The sequence below is a fragment of the Perca fluviatilis genome, chromosome 20 (genome assembly GCF_010015445.1).
Source record: "Perca fluviatilis chromosome 20, GENO_Pfluv_1.0, whole genome shotgun sequence".
Classification (NCBI taxonomy): domain Eukaryota; kingdom Metazoa; phylum Chordata; class Actinopteri; order Perciformes; family Percidae; genus Perca; species Perca fluviatilis.
The window spans coordinates 9,630,212-9,644,360 of NC_053131.1; the positions used below are offsets into that span (position 1 = coordinate 9,630,212).

Sequence of the window (14,149 nt, forward strand, 5' to 3'; positions counted from 1 at the left end):
CACGCCTGAATGCAGACCAATACAGTATTTCTCATCCTGTTACTTGGAAAATGATACAAGTCAGTTGTCCTTCTCCTCCTTCCATTAGGCTACCAGTCTCGTTTGGTCTTCTGCACCATTGATAACGAGGCCTACCCCGACTATCTCTGTGCATCTCTGCCCAGGCCACAGACCAACCGGACATGCAACCCCCATGCTTGCCCACAGATCCGCAGGTAAATTACACTCAAATTTCACTGGTAAAAATGTGACATTTCAGTAGACTTTGGCAGAATGTTATAAGATCAACAACATCCAGAGGTCATTTTTGTTCCATTGTAAGTGTTACTTTTTTTGTTTGTGCTCATAAAAGTGCAAAAACTAAGCTTTGATCATGACTGTCTGAAAGGATGGCGTACCTGTATCCACCACAGTTGTGGAGATCCTCTGAAAGACCCAGGGCCTATTTGTTCAGGTAACCCGGGGTCTGTGGTCGTAGTCTTAGAGTTTTCGTTTTAGTTGACTGCAAACACAGGGGGAGATCTAAATCATTTTCTGTTATTTCCTGAGCATGCACAGTCGATTATAGTAATTTAGTAGCCATCCTATCGTTCACGTTGACACCTGGAAAACGAAAAATCTTAGCATCAGCATACACATAATAGTGTTAATAGAAATAGGAATACACAACAAGACAATGAAGAAAAGCAAACAAGACATACAAGTGTGATTATACAAATTCACACACACACTAGGGCTGGGCGATGTGGAGAAAATCAAATATCACGATACTTTTGACCAAATACCTCGATATCGATACCGCAACGATATCGTAGGGATGACTATCGGTGCTTTCACAAAATATTTACACAATGAGATTTTTGATAAATAATCATCAGTAATGTGGATATAATGTCTAAGTGGGTAAAGGCAAATAACAGAACAGTTACAACAGTCTGGTAAGTTCAGAAAATGACATCACTTTACTGTAATGCAGCCTTTAAAACCAGGAAGAGACAACACTTACGCTATATCATGATATTACGATATCCAAAATCTAAGACGATATCACGATATCGATATAATATCACATACAACACACACACACACACACACACACACATACATACACACACACACACACACACACACACACATTCACACACTCGCTCTCTCGTTTCTGTTGCGGTCTCACACACATTGTTTCCTGTTTATGTGACTCCAGCGAACACATGCATGTTTTTAATGAAACCCATGGAGAAAATAGAAAGTGTTTATAGTTATGTTTGTGGCGTTGAAGTCGTTTGAATCCCGCTGGGGTCTTAACTGATAAAGTAGATCTATTCATAGTCTGATGAGTGGTGGAGTGTATGCACATTTGTTCCAATACGGTGCTTAAATATCATTTTCTGATACTTTATACTTCACTGCAATTCAGAGGCAACTATTGTACTTTCTACTGCACTACATTTATTTGATGACTTAAGTTGCTTTGCAGATTCAGATTAATAATACAAAATATTACCAGAAAAGAAATGATGATGTATTATTGTAGATTGTGTTCAAACCTCAAACGTACGTATAAGTAAAGACACACACACACACACACACACACACACACACACACAGACACTGTAATTAAACAAATGCCTGAGAAAACAAAAAGGTTTTGAGTTTGCTTTTGACTGTGGACACAGTTGTGACGGACCTTAAGCTAAGTGCCAAAAGTGAATTCAAAAGTAAGTCATACATTTGGATTAAAATGTCCGTCTGATAACTCTCCCCCTTAAGATGTGTTTGACTCTGTAGCATCTGTGTTTAGCGCTAAGCCTGTTCCTCCATGTGGGGTGAGAACGAAGGCAACAGTCCAGCTCAGAGATCTCCTTTCAAACTTTTAATGATCCTCATTTGTCTTGGACACACTTAACGTCGCTCTCCGTGGAGACCGAGCGGTGATTTAACTCCAGATTTCCATCAAAGCCCCCTTCTTTAACCTCCCAACCTGTGGCCCCTGTGCCCAATCCCTGAGCTGGGCTGCTGCCTGATTGCTTTAGCAAACTGTAAAACTCTGTCCCTGTGCATTAGTGCAGCTGCTGTGTTGTGAGGTGTTTGTAAAAGGTTATAGGTCGTCATGCAGGGTGTTGGGGATTGTGTGGATCTGAATGGCAGTGGGTGTGGTAGTAAATAGCCGGGGCTTCAGTCAGTGACTCTGTGGTATTTCCTGCTTCTTTTCTTTGATGCTGCTGCTGCTCAGAAACCTGAGATGTTCATGAAGATCGCGGTGATGCTAACTGCTCCCTCATTATCCCTCAATTGAAAGCTATAGACCAGAAACAGTTAAAAAAAAAAAAAAAACTTGTTTTTTACACATCCTCTTAAATTCACATTTCTTAAGGGTATTTGCATACAGTATAACTAACCCCCATGTGTTGCATAGCAAAATGTTCAACAAACTCCGCTTTCTGTATAGTGACGCCCAAATTTGTCGAATGTGTAAAGAGATAATTTGGCCCCAAAGCTGCGAAGTTGACGTTCGCTTTTTCGGAATTCCTCAAATCTCGTGAAACTTTACTTATGTCAATGAATTGTTTTGGTGCTTGAAATGCGTTAACCAAAGTCTTTGCTTCACAAAAGTAGTGCAGCATATTAATAAATGAGTAAATGTATAATCAACATAAAATATTGTGATATCGCTTTTTGAGTAGAAGCATTGTCTGTTGTTCAAACACCGGCGCGTCCTTCATCCTCAGAGGGTTAATGTTCACGTCTCTGACTTGTATATGTGTGTTAAAGCTGGGGCAGAGATAAAATGTGAGCTTGCTGGTGATAGTTTTTTTGGGATTTTTAGACGTGCTTTTCAGTCTTTGTAATTAATGCTTCCCAATAATCATTGTCTGTTCACACTAACCAGGAGGTGAAGAATACGTTCTTTGCTGAGGGAGACTGGTGGCTGGCTTCTCCAAAAGGATGTGTTGTTGTTAACATAATCATGTCTATTAGATTAGGAGGCTGTTTAGTAGCTCGGTTAAAACAATGCATCCTTTTATACGCTTGCATTTCATTAGAATGGTTTCATTCCAAACCACTGATATGAGTCTGAACTAAAAACTGGTTATTGAAGGCAAATATTCAATTACTGCTGCGACTATTAGTCGATTTGTTGATTGACGGAAAAATACATCAACACAAATGTGTCGTTTAAAGTCGTTTATTAAGAAAGAAATGCCAAAAATGATCCGGTTCCAGCTTCTTACGTTTTAGGAGTTGCTGCTTCTCTCTGTTTGATATGATTGAAAATGAAATGTCTTTAGGTTTTGCTCTGTTGGTCAGACAAAGCAAGTAAGAAATCTGTCAATCTGGGAAATATTGATGGACATTTTCCCCTACTATTTGATACTACATAGGTGATTAATAAAACAAACAGAAAGTTATTATTTGCATATATTCAATACAGACTTTCACTTTAAATAGTAACTTCACACCAGGCTAACATAAAACTTCTCTGATAAAAAAAAACAACTGAGCATCACTGCTGTGTGTGGCTGGCTGTATTCTCTGTTGTACCTGTAATCACACCAAACAGACATGTCATGGCATCCTGGTGCCACTACATCACTGCAGCAAGGTGACACCTTAAACCACTTGATGTCAGTCAAAACCAGATTTTCAAGGGCTGTTTCAAGTTGCTCCTTCGCTTCCCCTAAGTGGCTTTGTCACTTTTCAGGCCGCCATTGTAAATAAGAACTTGTTCTTAATGAATAGTCTGTAAAAAATAAACGTGAAAAAAGCAATTTAATGCTGCACTTTGCAAAGAAATTCACAAAAATGTCAAAGTTCACATGTCACAGACTAGAAATACAAGTGGGCCTGAGATGCTTTGGATTTCCCATCACTCCCCACATTGTATTGATGCTGTCCATAAATATTTGCCTCTCTGAGAAAGTGGCAAATTAAATATTGTCTGTTGTCCCTTTGTCCTTTTGACCAGACAATAAAAAAAAAAAAAAAAGTGTTGGCATGAAACTGTCTTCATTTTCTCTGCACTGCATTCCTACATCTCCTGACTTCTGTTTCCTGTCTCACCTCTCCTCTCCTCACGCTGGGTTTCCCCAGCTGGAAAACCGGCGAGTGGAACACCTGCTCGGTTACCTGTGGTGGAGGCTCTCAGGTGCGCAGCGTGCAGTGCGTCTCCCATGATGCCGCTGGGCCCCGCGTGGTGGAGGATGCCATTTGTGCTGCCAACGCTGAGGCACCACCCTCTCTGCAGACCTGCAACATGCAAAAGTGCGCCGAGTATCAAGTGACTAGATGGAGCGCGGTGAGTAAACCGGTGAAACTGATACTAATGAAAGCAAACAAACAATTTGGGCCAAGAACAAGATTTGTTTTAGATGAATTGCCTGTATTTCTACTTAATACAACAATACTACATTCATTAACATATTTAGCTTAGCATGACTAGCTTGACCGTATCCAACTGAAGTGAACAATATCCCACCTGCTGCAAAATAAACAAGCGAAAAACTAATTATACGAAAAAAATGAACCTGCTAATAAAATGGGTCGTATGAGACAAGCAATGAGATGTGTGACTCTGCTACTAGCTCTTTTTTTTGCTTAAAAAAAGGATTGTAAAGATCTTATTAAACAGGTCAAAAGCTTCTTCAAGCAAAGATATCCTTCACTTTAGCGCAAAAGAAGAACTTGAAAATATCTTAAACAGTGGTAAGAGTGTTTGTCTCATATTTATTTATGAAGAAGAACAGATGCTTAGCTCTGTGACTGAATAATCATCAATAAAGTCTTACATGTAATGCTAAGATTACATGAGAAGCCCAAACTGAAGCTAGAAAAGTCGGATACTGTAAGCCTAAAACACACACTAGATGCAACATATTTTAATAATGAGTCCATTGGATAAAACTACAGACTCTTAAGGAACACAAGCTGCAGAGTATTGTCTTTTTACATAATGTATGCTCTGTTTTTTTCTTTCTCTTCTTGCACTTCATTTAAATCATATCAAACAGCATCACTTTAAGCAGGGGCGTAGCACAACATTCTGAGCCCTGTAGAAAGGCATTTTCTATGGGCCCCTCCCCGCATCCACAGCTATTCATTCTAGCATCTTTTTGGGTCCTCCTCACCTGAGGGCCCTGGCACTCAGTCCCCTTTTCCCCCCCCAGTCCGACGCCCCTGAATTTAAGCCTCACCATTAAAGAGTAATGGGTGTTACAGAATGTGTGCTGTTGTGTTCACAGTGCTCCGTGACCTGTGGTTCAGGTGAACAGACCCGGGAAGTCACCTGTGTTGGTTCAGCAGGAATGAGGCTGGAGGAAACATCCTGCAGCGCTCTGCTCCGCCCGACCGCCGTCCGACCCTGCGAGATGGCCGCCTGCCTGAGACAGATCAGCTGGCACGTCGGAGACTGGGGACTGGTGAGCGGGGATAGGGAACAGCAAGCAAAAACAATACAGGGACACTCATGTGCAGTTACTAGAGTTGTTCCGATACCGATACCAGTCTCCGATACTGCCTTAAAATGCTGGTATCGGTATCAGCAAGTATTCCAGTCTATCCACCGATCTGATACCACATAATTGTGTCCTGAAAGAAATCTACCTTAAAGCAGTTCATTTATGTTCATTATCTGTTATGACTGACTGTCTAATTAGATAATAAAAGAAAGTTCTATGGCATTCAGTCAGTGTAATCTCTGTATGTATTTGTTCACGGCTTTAATCTAAACCAGACCATACAACAATGATAGTAATCATATCACATCCATACAGGATTAGTAGTATACAGCTGTTAACGCATAATAATATATGTGTATATATATATATATATAATTATTTTTTCAACGTACTAGTATCAGATTGGTACTCTGTATCGGCCGATTTGCAAGTTCAGTTATCGGAATCGGAACATCTCTAGCAGTTATTGTGGCTGAATGTGAGGTCATCATTTCTGTCTCCCAGTTGGACAGTTTTCATTGGTTCTAATCTCTCTCGGTTTCCCTTCAGTGCTCTAAGAGCTGTGGCTCCGGCTCCCGAGAGCGGCAGGTGATCTGCTCAGACCGAGAGAGGAACCTGTACCCTGTGAGCCAATGTAACGCCCACCCCAAACCCTCCACCATGGAGCGCTGCAACACCCAGTCCTGCTACAGCCCACAGGGTGAGTGCATGCCACACCGGCTCCTAAACTAGGCGTCTTGCTCCTGCAACATGCATTGACTTTTTTTTATTTATTTTTTATACTGTATTGCAAATTGCACACATTGCTTATCAAATATAAGTAAGAATAAATGGTGTATAAAGTAAAAAAAAAAGTAAAGTAAAAGTAAAGTAAGATAAGGTTAAAAAGATTATGCTCCTATAGTATACAATGGATGGTACAAATGCTATTGTAATACAGTGTAAAAAAAATTAAAAAAATGTAATGAGACAAAATGTTAATTTTACTCCTTTTACGCAAATGCGCTTCCTGCATGTCTATCTAGAAAAATCCTGAAGTACACACAGGAATTCAGGTTTTATGTTTGTAAATGATTTCTGGAGTAAAGAATAAATGACTGAATCAACAAGAACCAGTTAGCATGACAGAAAATCCCATGTATACATCCCAAAAATACATGCTGCAAATGCCACTGTTAACTGCACAGTAGTTCTTTGTTGGATCTGACACATATCCAAGAACAACTTCAAGGATAAGTGTTTATTTAGCCTTTAAATTGTCCAGATAAGCTTTTGCATCAAAGGTGTACGACAAAATGTATCACGATAAATGTATTATTATTGGGATGTCTATATTATGTTATAAAATAACCCAATTGGAATTGCTGGTTTTGGCCCATGTCATGAAATAAATACCTGTTACTTAAAAAAAAAAAAAATCTATTTAAAAAGACAATTAGACAGATTCGGGATTTTATTTCAAATTAGTTTTTTTATTTCATTTATTTTTTTTATCTGTAGTGTGTCAGGAAAACAGGATGTCACATTATTTAATGACATTCTATAGTCATGCCATCACATGCCATTCTGTGCCTTTGAATCTTACTGAGAGACCCAACCTGTTCACTTACTTAAAACCTGCCCTCCACTGAGAGACACATCTTTGATGGAACAGAGCTCAAAACAGAAACACTTTTGTACTAAACTGCAATACAGCAATTATACTACAAAATACTTCAGTACCACAAGAAATATCTTTAAAATATCTTCAAAAGTATTTTTTTGTGGCTATCATGGCGAACATTGTTCCCAAAACTCACTGCGCAGAGCTTGAGGACCTGAGACAAGCCTTTCTGGTGGTCCAAAAACAAATGGAAGAGCTGGCCGCAGTGAATGCTGGCCTGGTGGAGGAGAAGGGAGAAATCTTGAAGGCTCTACAGTCAGAAAGAACAATACGGGAAAAGAAAGATGAAGAGATCCGCCTTCTTAAGGAAAGTTTGACCGAAGAAAAAAATCTCACAGAGGCAGTCAAAAGCCACTGGAGTTCAGAGTTCGAACAGTTCAATGCATCCATTAAAGAGGAGAACAAGAGGATGAGACAGGCCTGGCAGGACGAGGCCAATCTTATCAAACTGAAAAAAAAGGATTTGATGATGCAAAACAAGCATTTGATGTCGAAAAACACAGATTTGATGTCGAAAAAGGAGGTGATCTCCGAGAGACTGCGGCAGCTGCAGAAAAAGAGCAGAGAGATGGAGGATGGGTGGAACATCAAGGAGGCTCAAAGAGAAGAAGAGATGGAGGTCCTCAGAGGGCACAACACCGACCTCAGCCTCAGCCTCCAGGAACTAGAGAAGAAGAGCAGAGAGATGGAGGATGGGTGGAACATCAAGGAGGCTCAAAGAGAAGAAGAGATGGAGGTCCTCAGAGGGCACAACACCGACCTCAGCCTCAGCCTCCAGGAACTAGAGAAGAAGAGCAGAGAGATGGAGGATGGGTGGAACATCAAGGTGGCTCAAAGAGAAGAAGAACTGGAGGTCCTCAGAGGGCACAACACTGACCTCCAGCTTCTTCAAGTCAGCCTCCAGGAGCTCACACAGAAAAGTGAGAAGGAGAAGGAGAAGCTAAGAAGACAGGAAAAGAAGGCAGAGAAGGAGGAACTAAAAAGACAGAAGAAAGAAAAGGAGGAGATGGAGAAAAGAGACAAGAAAGAGAGGAAGGAGGAATCAAAGAGAGAGAAGAAAGAGAAAAAGGAAAATGAGAAGAGAGAAAAGACTGAAAAAAGAAAAGGAGGCAGAAAAGAAGCACGAGAGGAGGGAGAGGAGAGAGAAGTAACATCCTTTATTTCCTCCTCCCCCCTTCCCCTCTTCTTCACCCCTATTCCCCCAGCCCCTTCCCCCACCTACTACCCTCTACCGCCAGACTTGTGTGAAGTCTTGTGTGAACCGGGCTTTCTCTTCTCCATCCATCTCCCATCCATCCTCTCTCCCTCCTCTTCTGAGGCCACATGGCAGCTCAGTGATTGGGTCTGCAGCCTCACAACAAGGAGAAGCAAGCGTGGCCATACTCTGGGTGATCCAGTTTATTACCATACTCCAAAGACTAGCAGGTTCCACTAAAGAAGAATATTGTTACTCTGGGTGATCCGGTTTCCTGACACAAACTGAATTTGAAAAAAATTCCCTTATCTGTCTATTTGTCTTTTAAAAAATAGGATGTTTTTAAACTAACACAATCATGTTGAAATCTCGACAGCAAAGGTTTTATATATTGACCTTTTTTTTATTTTCTGTAAACTGGAGCCGGTCTCTCATTTCCAACTTAACACCATATGAAGTGGTTCTGGAGTCTGAAGGCTTTACTGCAGCTGCTACCTTTCATACAGCAGGGACATTCTGACCTCCGTTAAATCAACTTTACACTTTGGAATAGTTCAGCTTGTCAATGAGAAGATATGTATTTTAGGAATTACGTATTTAACTGAAATCTTTTGTCAAGATAAATCTTTTTCAATTTTAACTTTTGATTCCATGATTGAAAGGTTAAACATTTCAATGGATAAAACGCCAACACTAAAAAGCTCTCAGGGCTGCAAAATACTACTACTGTAATAGCAGAGACTGGTACAATATATATCAGGGGTGTCCTGGTAGCTAAACAGCAGCTTTAAAGATGGTTTTAAAATGTCAAACTACCATACATTGGATCAAAAATAAAATGGCTTCATTTATTTAAAAAGAAATGCTACATTAAAAAAGGTGACTATCAGTTTCTCTCAAAGAGACCACACAAACATCAGATAAGTCATACATTTTGCTAAATTGGAATTACAAGGATATATTATGAAGAATGTCAAAGTAAACATTCTTAATATTTGTAGGGAGTCAACCAACCTTTTTTTTTTTTACAACATACAAACAGTTGAAACCTGGGTGGAAGTCCTGTGTTTGAGCCATTCATCCATCACCTGTAGCACCACTAATATGTTGCATATCAATTTCATATACCTTCAAGTAGGGAAAAGACAATAGAGGAAAGAGTCATTACTATATGAATATATATTCACATTATATATACTCACTCCAGGTCTAACATTGGATATTCTTACCAAAAAAACCTGAAGTAAAATGTTCTAGCTCTCTTAAAACACACACACACACACACACACACACACACACACACACACACACACACACACACACACACACACACACACACACACACACACACACACACACACACACACACACTGTGAGTATAATTCAACCACTTCTACAACCTCCACCTACATTGTATACTGAGCTATGGATCAATTAAAAATCTATATAAATGTGTAAAGATTCCAACCAGTTGAAATAAAAATGATTGAATTTTTAAAGGGCCTAAACTACTTTAAATCTACTTTTGATTTCACTTGTTTGATTTCAGGCGTCACTACGTCTTCTTAGTCTATTCATCTGAAGAGATCTTTTTCTGTTGATTTAGTTTTTTTTAATATGGAATTAGAAATCACAATGTTGTTTTGCGCAGTTTTTTCAGGCCTTTGCCTGCAGCACCTTTCTGTCGAAAAAATGGCATTGCGGACCTAAAATTGTGAATCGTGAGTTGGGTGTATCGTTTCATCCCTATTGTTGTGTTTTCTTGTACGTCTTTGTGCAGTGGTTCCCAGCATCCAGGACACACGAGGACACGACACCACGCACACTGTTTTCCAGCCCTATGTGCCAGACCACGCAACAGGTTGGGCTGCTCTATCTCTAATTATATCTTTTTCCCTTTAACTCATCAGCAATATCCCTCTAATGCCTGAATAATGAATGAATACTCACTCTAAGCATTTCATACCCAAATCTATCTGTATACAAGATATTAGCATTTATCACATTAGCAAATAGTAGGTGTTGCACCCTGATAATGGCTTCCCCTCAGTTCCCCTGCACCCCCCCTCTCTGCTGATATAACTCCTGTCACTTTGTGCCCATTGCCCCCTTCCCCACCCAGCCCCTGTCCCAGCACTAATTATCCAGGCCTGATTGACATGTTTTCAGGGTTCCATTGGCATTGTTGGCCTGATTAAAATATTTCCGGAGCACTGAAGTGTGCGAGGGCTGGCTCGGGTGTTTTTTTTGGCATGTTCTGGCATTCTGCAGCACCGTCCCAGTGGTCAGGAATTTCAAGTTTGGGGTCTTGTGTGTGTTTATTTTCTGTGAGATTGTTTATTCTGAATGCACTTCTTGTCCCAGTTCTGTTCCCTGCGTTATCTTTGTTTTCAAATGTTTTCTTTTCTTTGATTGATGATACGTATGTATGCGTATTGTAGCAGCTATTTACCTTTTCGCGTTCTTTTGTGTTTCAGCTGCCTGTGAATTCTCACTGCGTGGCCTTGAGCACAATAGTTTAGAATCTAGTATATATTTCTAAAGCGATGTGTGAACGAATTTGCTCTCTTGGTTTCATCGTAGCCCGCCGGCCAGAGACAGATCCAACACGTACAAACACAGTCCAGGACCCTCACGGTTCCGCCCCAGCCCTCCACTGCAGCCAGACCTATTACGGCTGCTGCCCAGATGGACGTACCTCAGCCGGGGGACCCCAGGGTCTGGGCTGCCCACATGTCCCATCTCCCCCTCCTGCCCAGCCACACTGCGCCCAGACCAGGTATCCAGCTCCAGCCTGTCATTTCACTGTGGTTGAGGTTACATATGGAGTCTGTTTTTGTCTGGGGGGTCACTTTTATAGCACTCTAACCAGACACTGGTTGGCATTACTATGACCACAGTAGATCCCACTAAGTGACCAGGGGCTAAGCTTTTATTAGAAATGCCAAAGTTGCAAAGTTATTTTTGGCACAAATGTTCCATACAAAGTGTTTTATTGTTTGTACTCGTCTTTTTCATTTGTTTTGTTCTGTGTGTCAGTTATGGCTGCTGCCAAGACCGCGTGACGGCTGCTCAGGGCCCCAACAGGGAGGGCTGCGCCGAGTATGCTGCCCCTGCACCCACTGTAAGCAAACATGCATGAAATTCTTACAGTTACACAGTACACATGCAGGCTTTTCCCTGCCGTTATAAGGCTTAGGCGCAGCACCCAAGCAGTTTTGGGCACCACCTAAGCTGAATGAATGTAAAATCAATTTGAGCATCAGATCTAATAAGTGTAGTTGGTCCCTAGTGAGTTTTTTCTTTAAGCTTTTTGAGTGTTATTTATTTATCTGCTCTAGCTTTTTATCAACATTTAGACACATATATAGAAATAATTATGGTCCAAAATGATGAGAAATTCTTTTTTTTTGTGAAAAAGTAAAATTTTCTTAAGAGAAGACCCCTAAACATGTACCTAAGTCTTCCACAAACCAAGTAAAACACTGCACATGTTTGGTGACAAACTCTTCTACACAGCAGCAACCTGACAGACCATAAAACCTTTCTTCTAATCTGTCATGTCGCATGTCCTCAGGCTGCTTCTTCTCTCCCCACTGAGAATGCAGCACAGTGCCGTCTCACCACCTACGGGTGCTGTTATGACCGCACCACACCTGCAGGAGGACCCAACGGGGAGGGCTGCCCCAACCCACCCAACCACAGTAAGAGACTGAGAAGTTGCAAATCTTCCTACACAATGTTTTTTTTGCGTTCTTAAACTCTTTTTTTTTTTATTTGCGAAGAGTACTACTTGGTCAATGGTCATCAACTAACATTAATTCCCATGTGGATCTGTCTAGTATAACCTAGCCTTTTGCTTTTGGCCACTAAGACGCTCCACTGCTGTGATATAGTGCAAGCAGGGGATAATATACAGTACATTTTCACTTTTCCTGCCCAAATATCCCCAGTTGACCTAAGCATTTAAATTCACAACATAATTTAAATCCAGTTCATTCGATTTGAGTCTTCGGGGTTGTAGTCTTTGTCGAGCCAAAGAAACTTATCTGATTATAATCAAAGATGTGGTATTAGAGAATTGTTGTTTTATTTGTTAAAGCCTCTGAACACCCACACAGTTTTTTTTTAGTTCTTCTTTTAGTTCTTCTTTTTTAGAGCTTTGATGGGAATAAACATGATAAAGCTGTCATTTGTCCCTAACAGGTGCAACAAAGCTAACAAGAGACTCAGGAAGATGTCAGTCAATCAGTCTATACATGGCCACACAGTCCTGGGGAGAGGTCTAATCAGCCAGAATAACTAAAATCACCTATGTGGGTGTTCAGGGCCTTTAAAAGATTGATGAGAAAAAGGAGTGAAAGTTGTTTAATGCTTGGATAACATAGTATTTAAAAAAAAGTATTAAAGTCACAAACTTAGTAGGTTTTCCAGGAGCTTTAAATTGTATCGGTTTTTCCGTTGATGAAGACGGGTGATACATTTGAAAGTGCAGGAAAAGCCATTCATTAGTCCTCGAAGTGCAGCCTGAAGACTTGATGTTGGTAACGTTGTCCTGTTGTGTTTCTGTGCTGTAGTTGAGCTCTCCATCTGCTCCCTGCCTCGTGCTGCCGGCTCCTGCAGCACCTGGACGCCACGCTACCACTACGACGTCATCACCTCCAAGTGTCTGCACTTCTGGTACGGAAGTTGCCACGGCAACAGCAACAACTTCATGAGCCGGGCTGATTGCCAGAGGGCGTGCCAGGCGCCTTCACCGAGTCAGCAGGGCCCGGGGCCGCTCGCTCCCGCCGGAGAGCCCACTTCTAGAAGAGAATCTACCCCTGGAAGCTCCACATCTGGAGGAGGGTCAACAGGTGCGGGGTCCCGCAACATGGGGAGGATTTTCACAGTGCAGGGAGGCACGGGCACTGGCAGACAGGCCACCAGTGCCGCCTCACATGCCCACAGAGCTAGAGTCCATCTGCGCCCCCGCAGACCTTCCCCTGCTACTGCTGCACAGCACATGGGCCCAGCAGCAAGGTAAGTCCCCGAAGGCCCAGGGAGCACGGCCAAAAGCTCACTCCCTGCCCAGCCCAGCCCCGCCTCCACTAGCCTCATAATGCTGGTAACAGCCTTCCTACCCCTGCTGAAGGAGCCCCAGCCCACTCAGCCCTGCTGGGTGCGGGTGGGGCCATAGAGTGAGCTGAAGGAGACAAATCATGTCCATCATTCACTTACCCCATAAAATATGATGATGAAGTCCAAGTTAAAGTTGTTAAACATTGTCTCTATGTCTACAAATACTCCCAGCCTGCATGGTCCTCCAAGTCCTGCGCAACAAATTTACATGAACCAGATCCAGAATTAGGCACAAACATGTTTAATATTAAAACAAAAAGTTCACATAATGCACACAATTGGATTTTTAAATGTCTTCAGTAAAATGTATTAATTACCAATGAAGCATCTGTACGGGTAAATGCAAGAGAAATGAAAATGGAGACCAAATTAACAGCCTTCCTTTCCAAGCTGAGACAGAAACGGCAAACCCAAAGAGTAACTTCACACCCCCCCTGAGTCTTGCCTTGTTTTTGCTGCAGTGGTGTAGAAGGGTACTTCAGCGTGTGTCAGTACATCACGGCACATCATGACATAACTGGGTGTGGTTACAGATGCAACAGACCCGAAACGTTTAACCAGAGAAGGCAGTCAGCCTGGTGTTAAGTTACTCTTTAAAGACTTCTATATGTGCTTTATTTTATGCAACATTCTTTTTTCAGTATGTAGATGCACATCATTTTTGTAATGCCAATATAATCTGAACCCCTTGCTTTGTAAAATACAACCACAGCT

General features: G+C 41.6%; 1 protein-coding gene across 3 annotated transcripts in view; it reads left to right on the forward strand.

Moving 5' to 3' along the window:
- Positions 1-14,149, forward strand: part of paplna (papilin a, proteoglycan-like sulfated glycoprotein) — a 37,840-nt gene that overhangs the window by 14,652 nt on the left and 9,039 nt on the right. The window contains exons 11-20 of one of the 3 annotated variants that reach the window (XM_039786364.1): positions 89-215; positions 389-454; positions 4,093-4,297; positions 5,241-5,417; positions 6,006-6,156; positions 10,095-10,175; positions 10,898-11,093; positions 11,354-11,438; positions 11,892-12,018; positions 12,892-13,336. In XM_039786364.1, the coding sequence (XP_039642298.1) occupies positions 89-215; positions 389-454; positions 4,093-4,297; positions 5,241-5,417; positions 6,006-6,156; positions 10,095-10,175; positions 10,898-11,093; positions 11,354-11,438; positions 11,892-12,018; positions 12,892-13,336 (1,660 nt within the window). The remainder of the gene's footprint in view (positions 1-88; positions 216-388; positions 455-4,092; positions 4,298-5,240; positions 5,418-6,005; positions 6,157-10,094; positions 10,176-10,897; positions 11,094-11,353; positions 11,439-11,891; positions 12,019-12,891; positions 13,337-14,149) is intronic. The other 2 variants (XM_039786365.1, XM_039786366.1) reach the window with 2 other exon arrangements.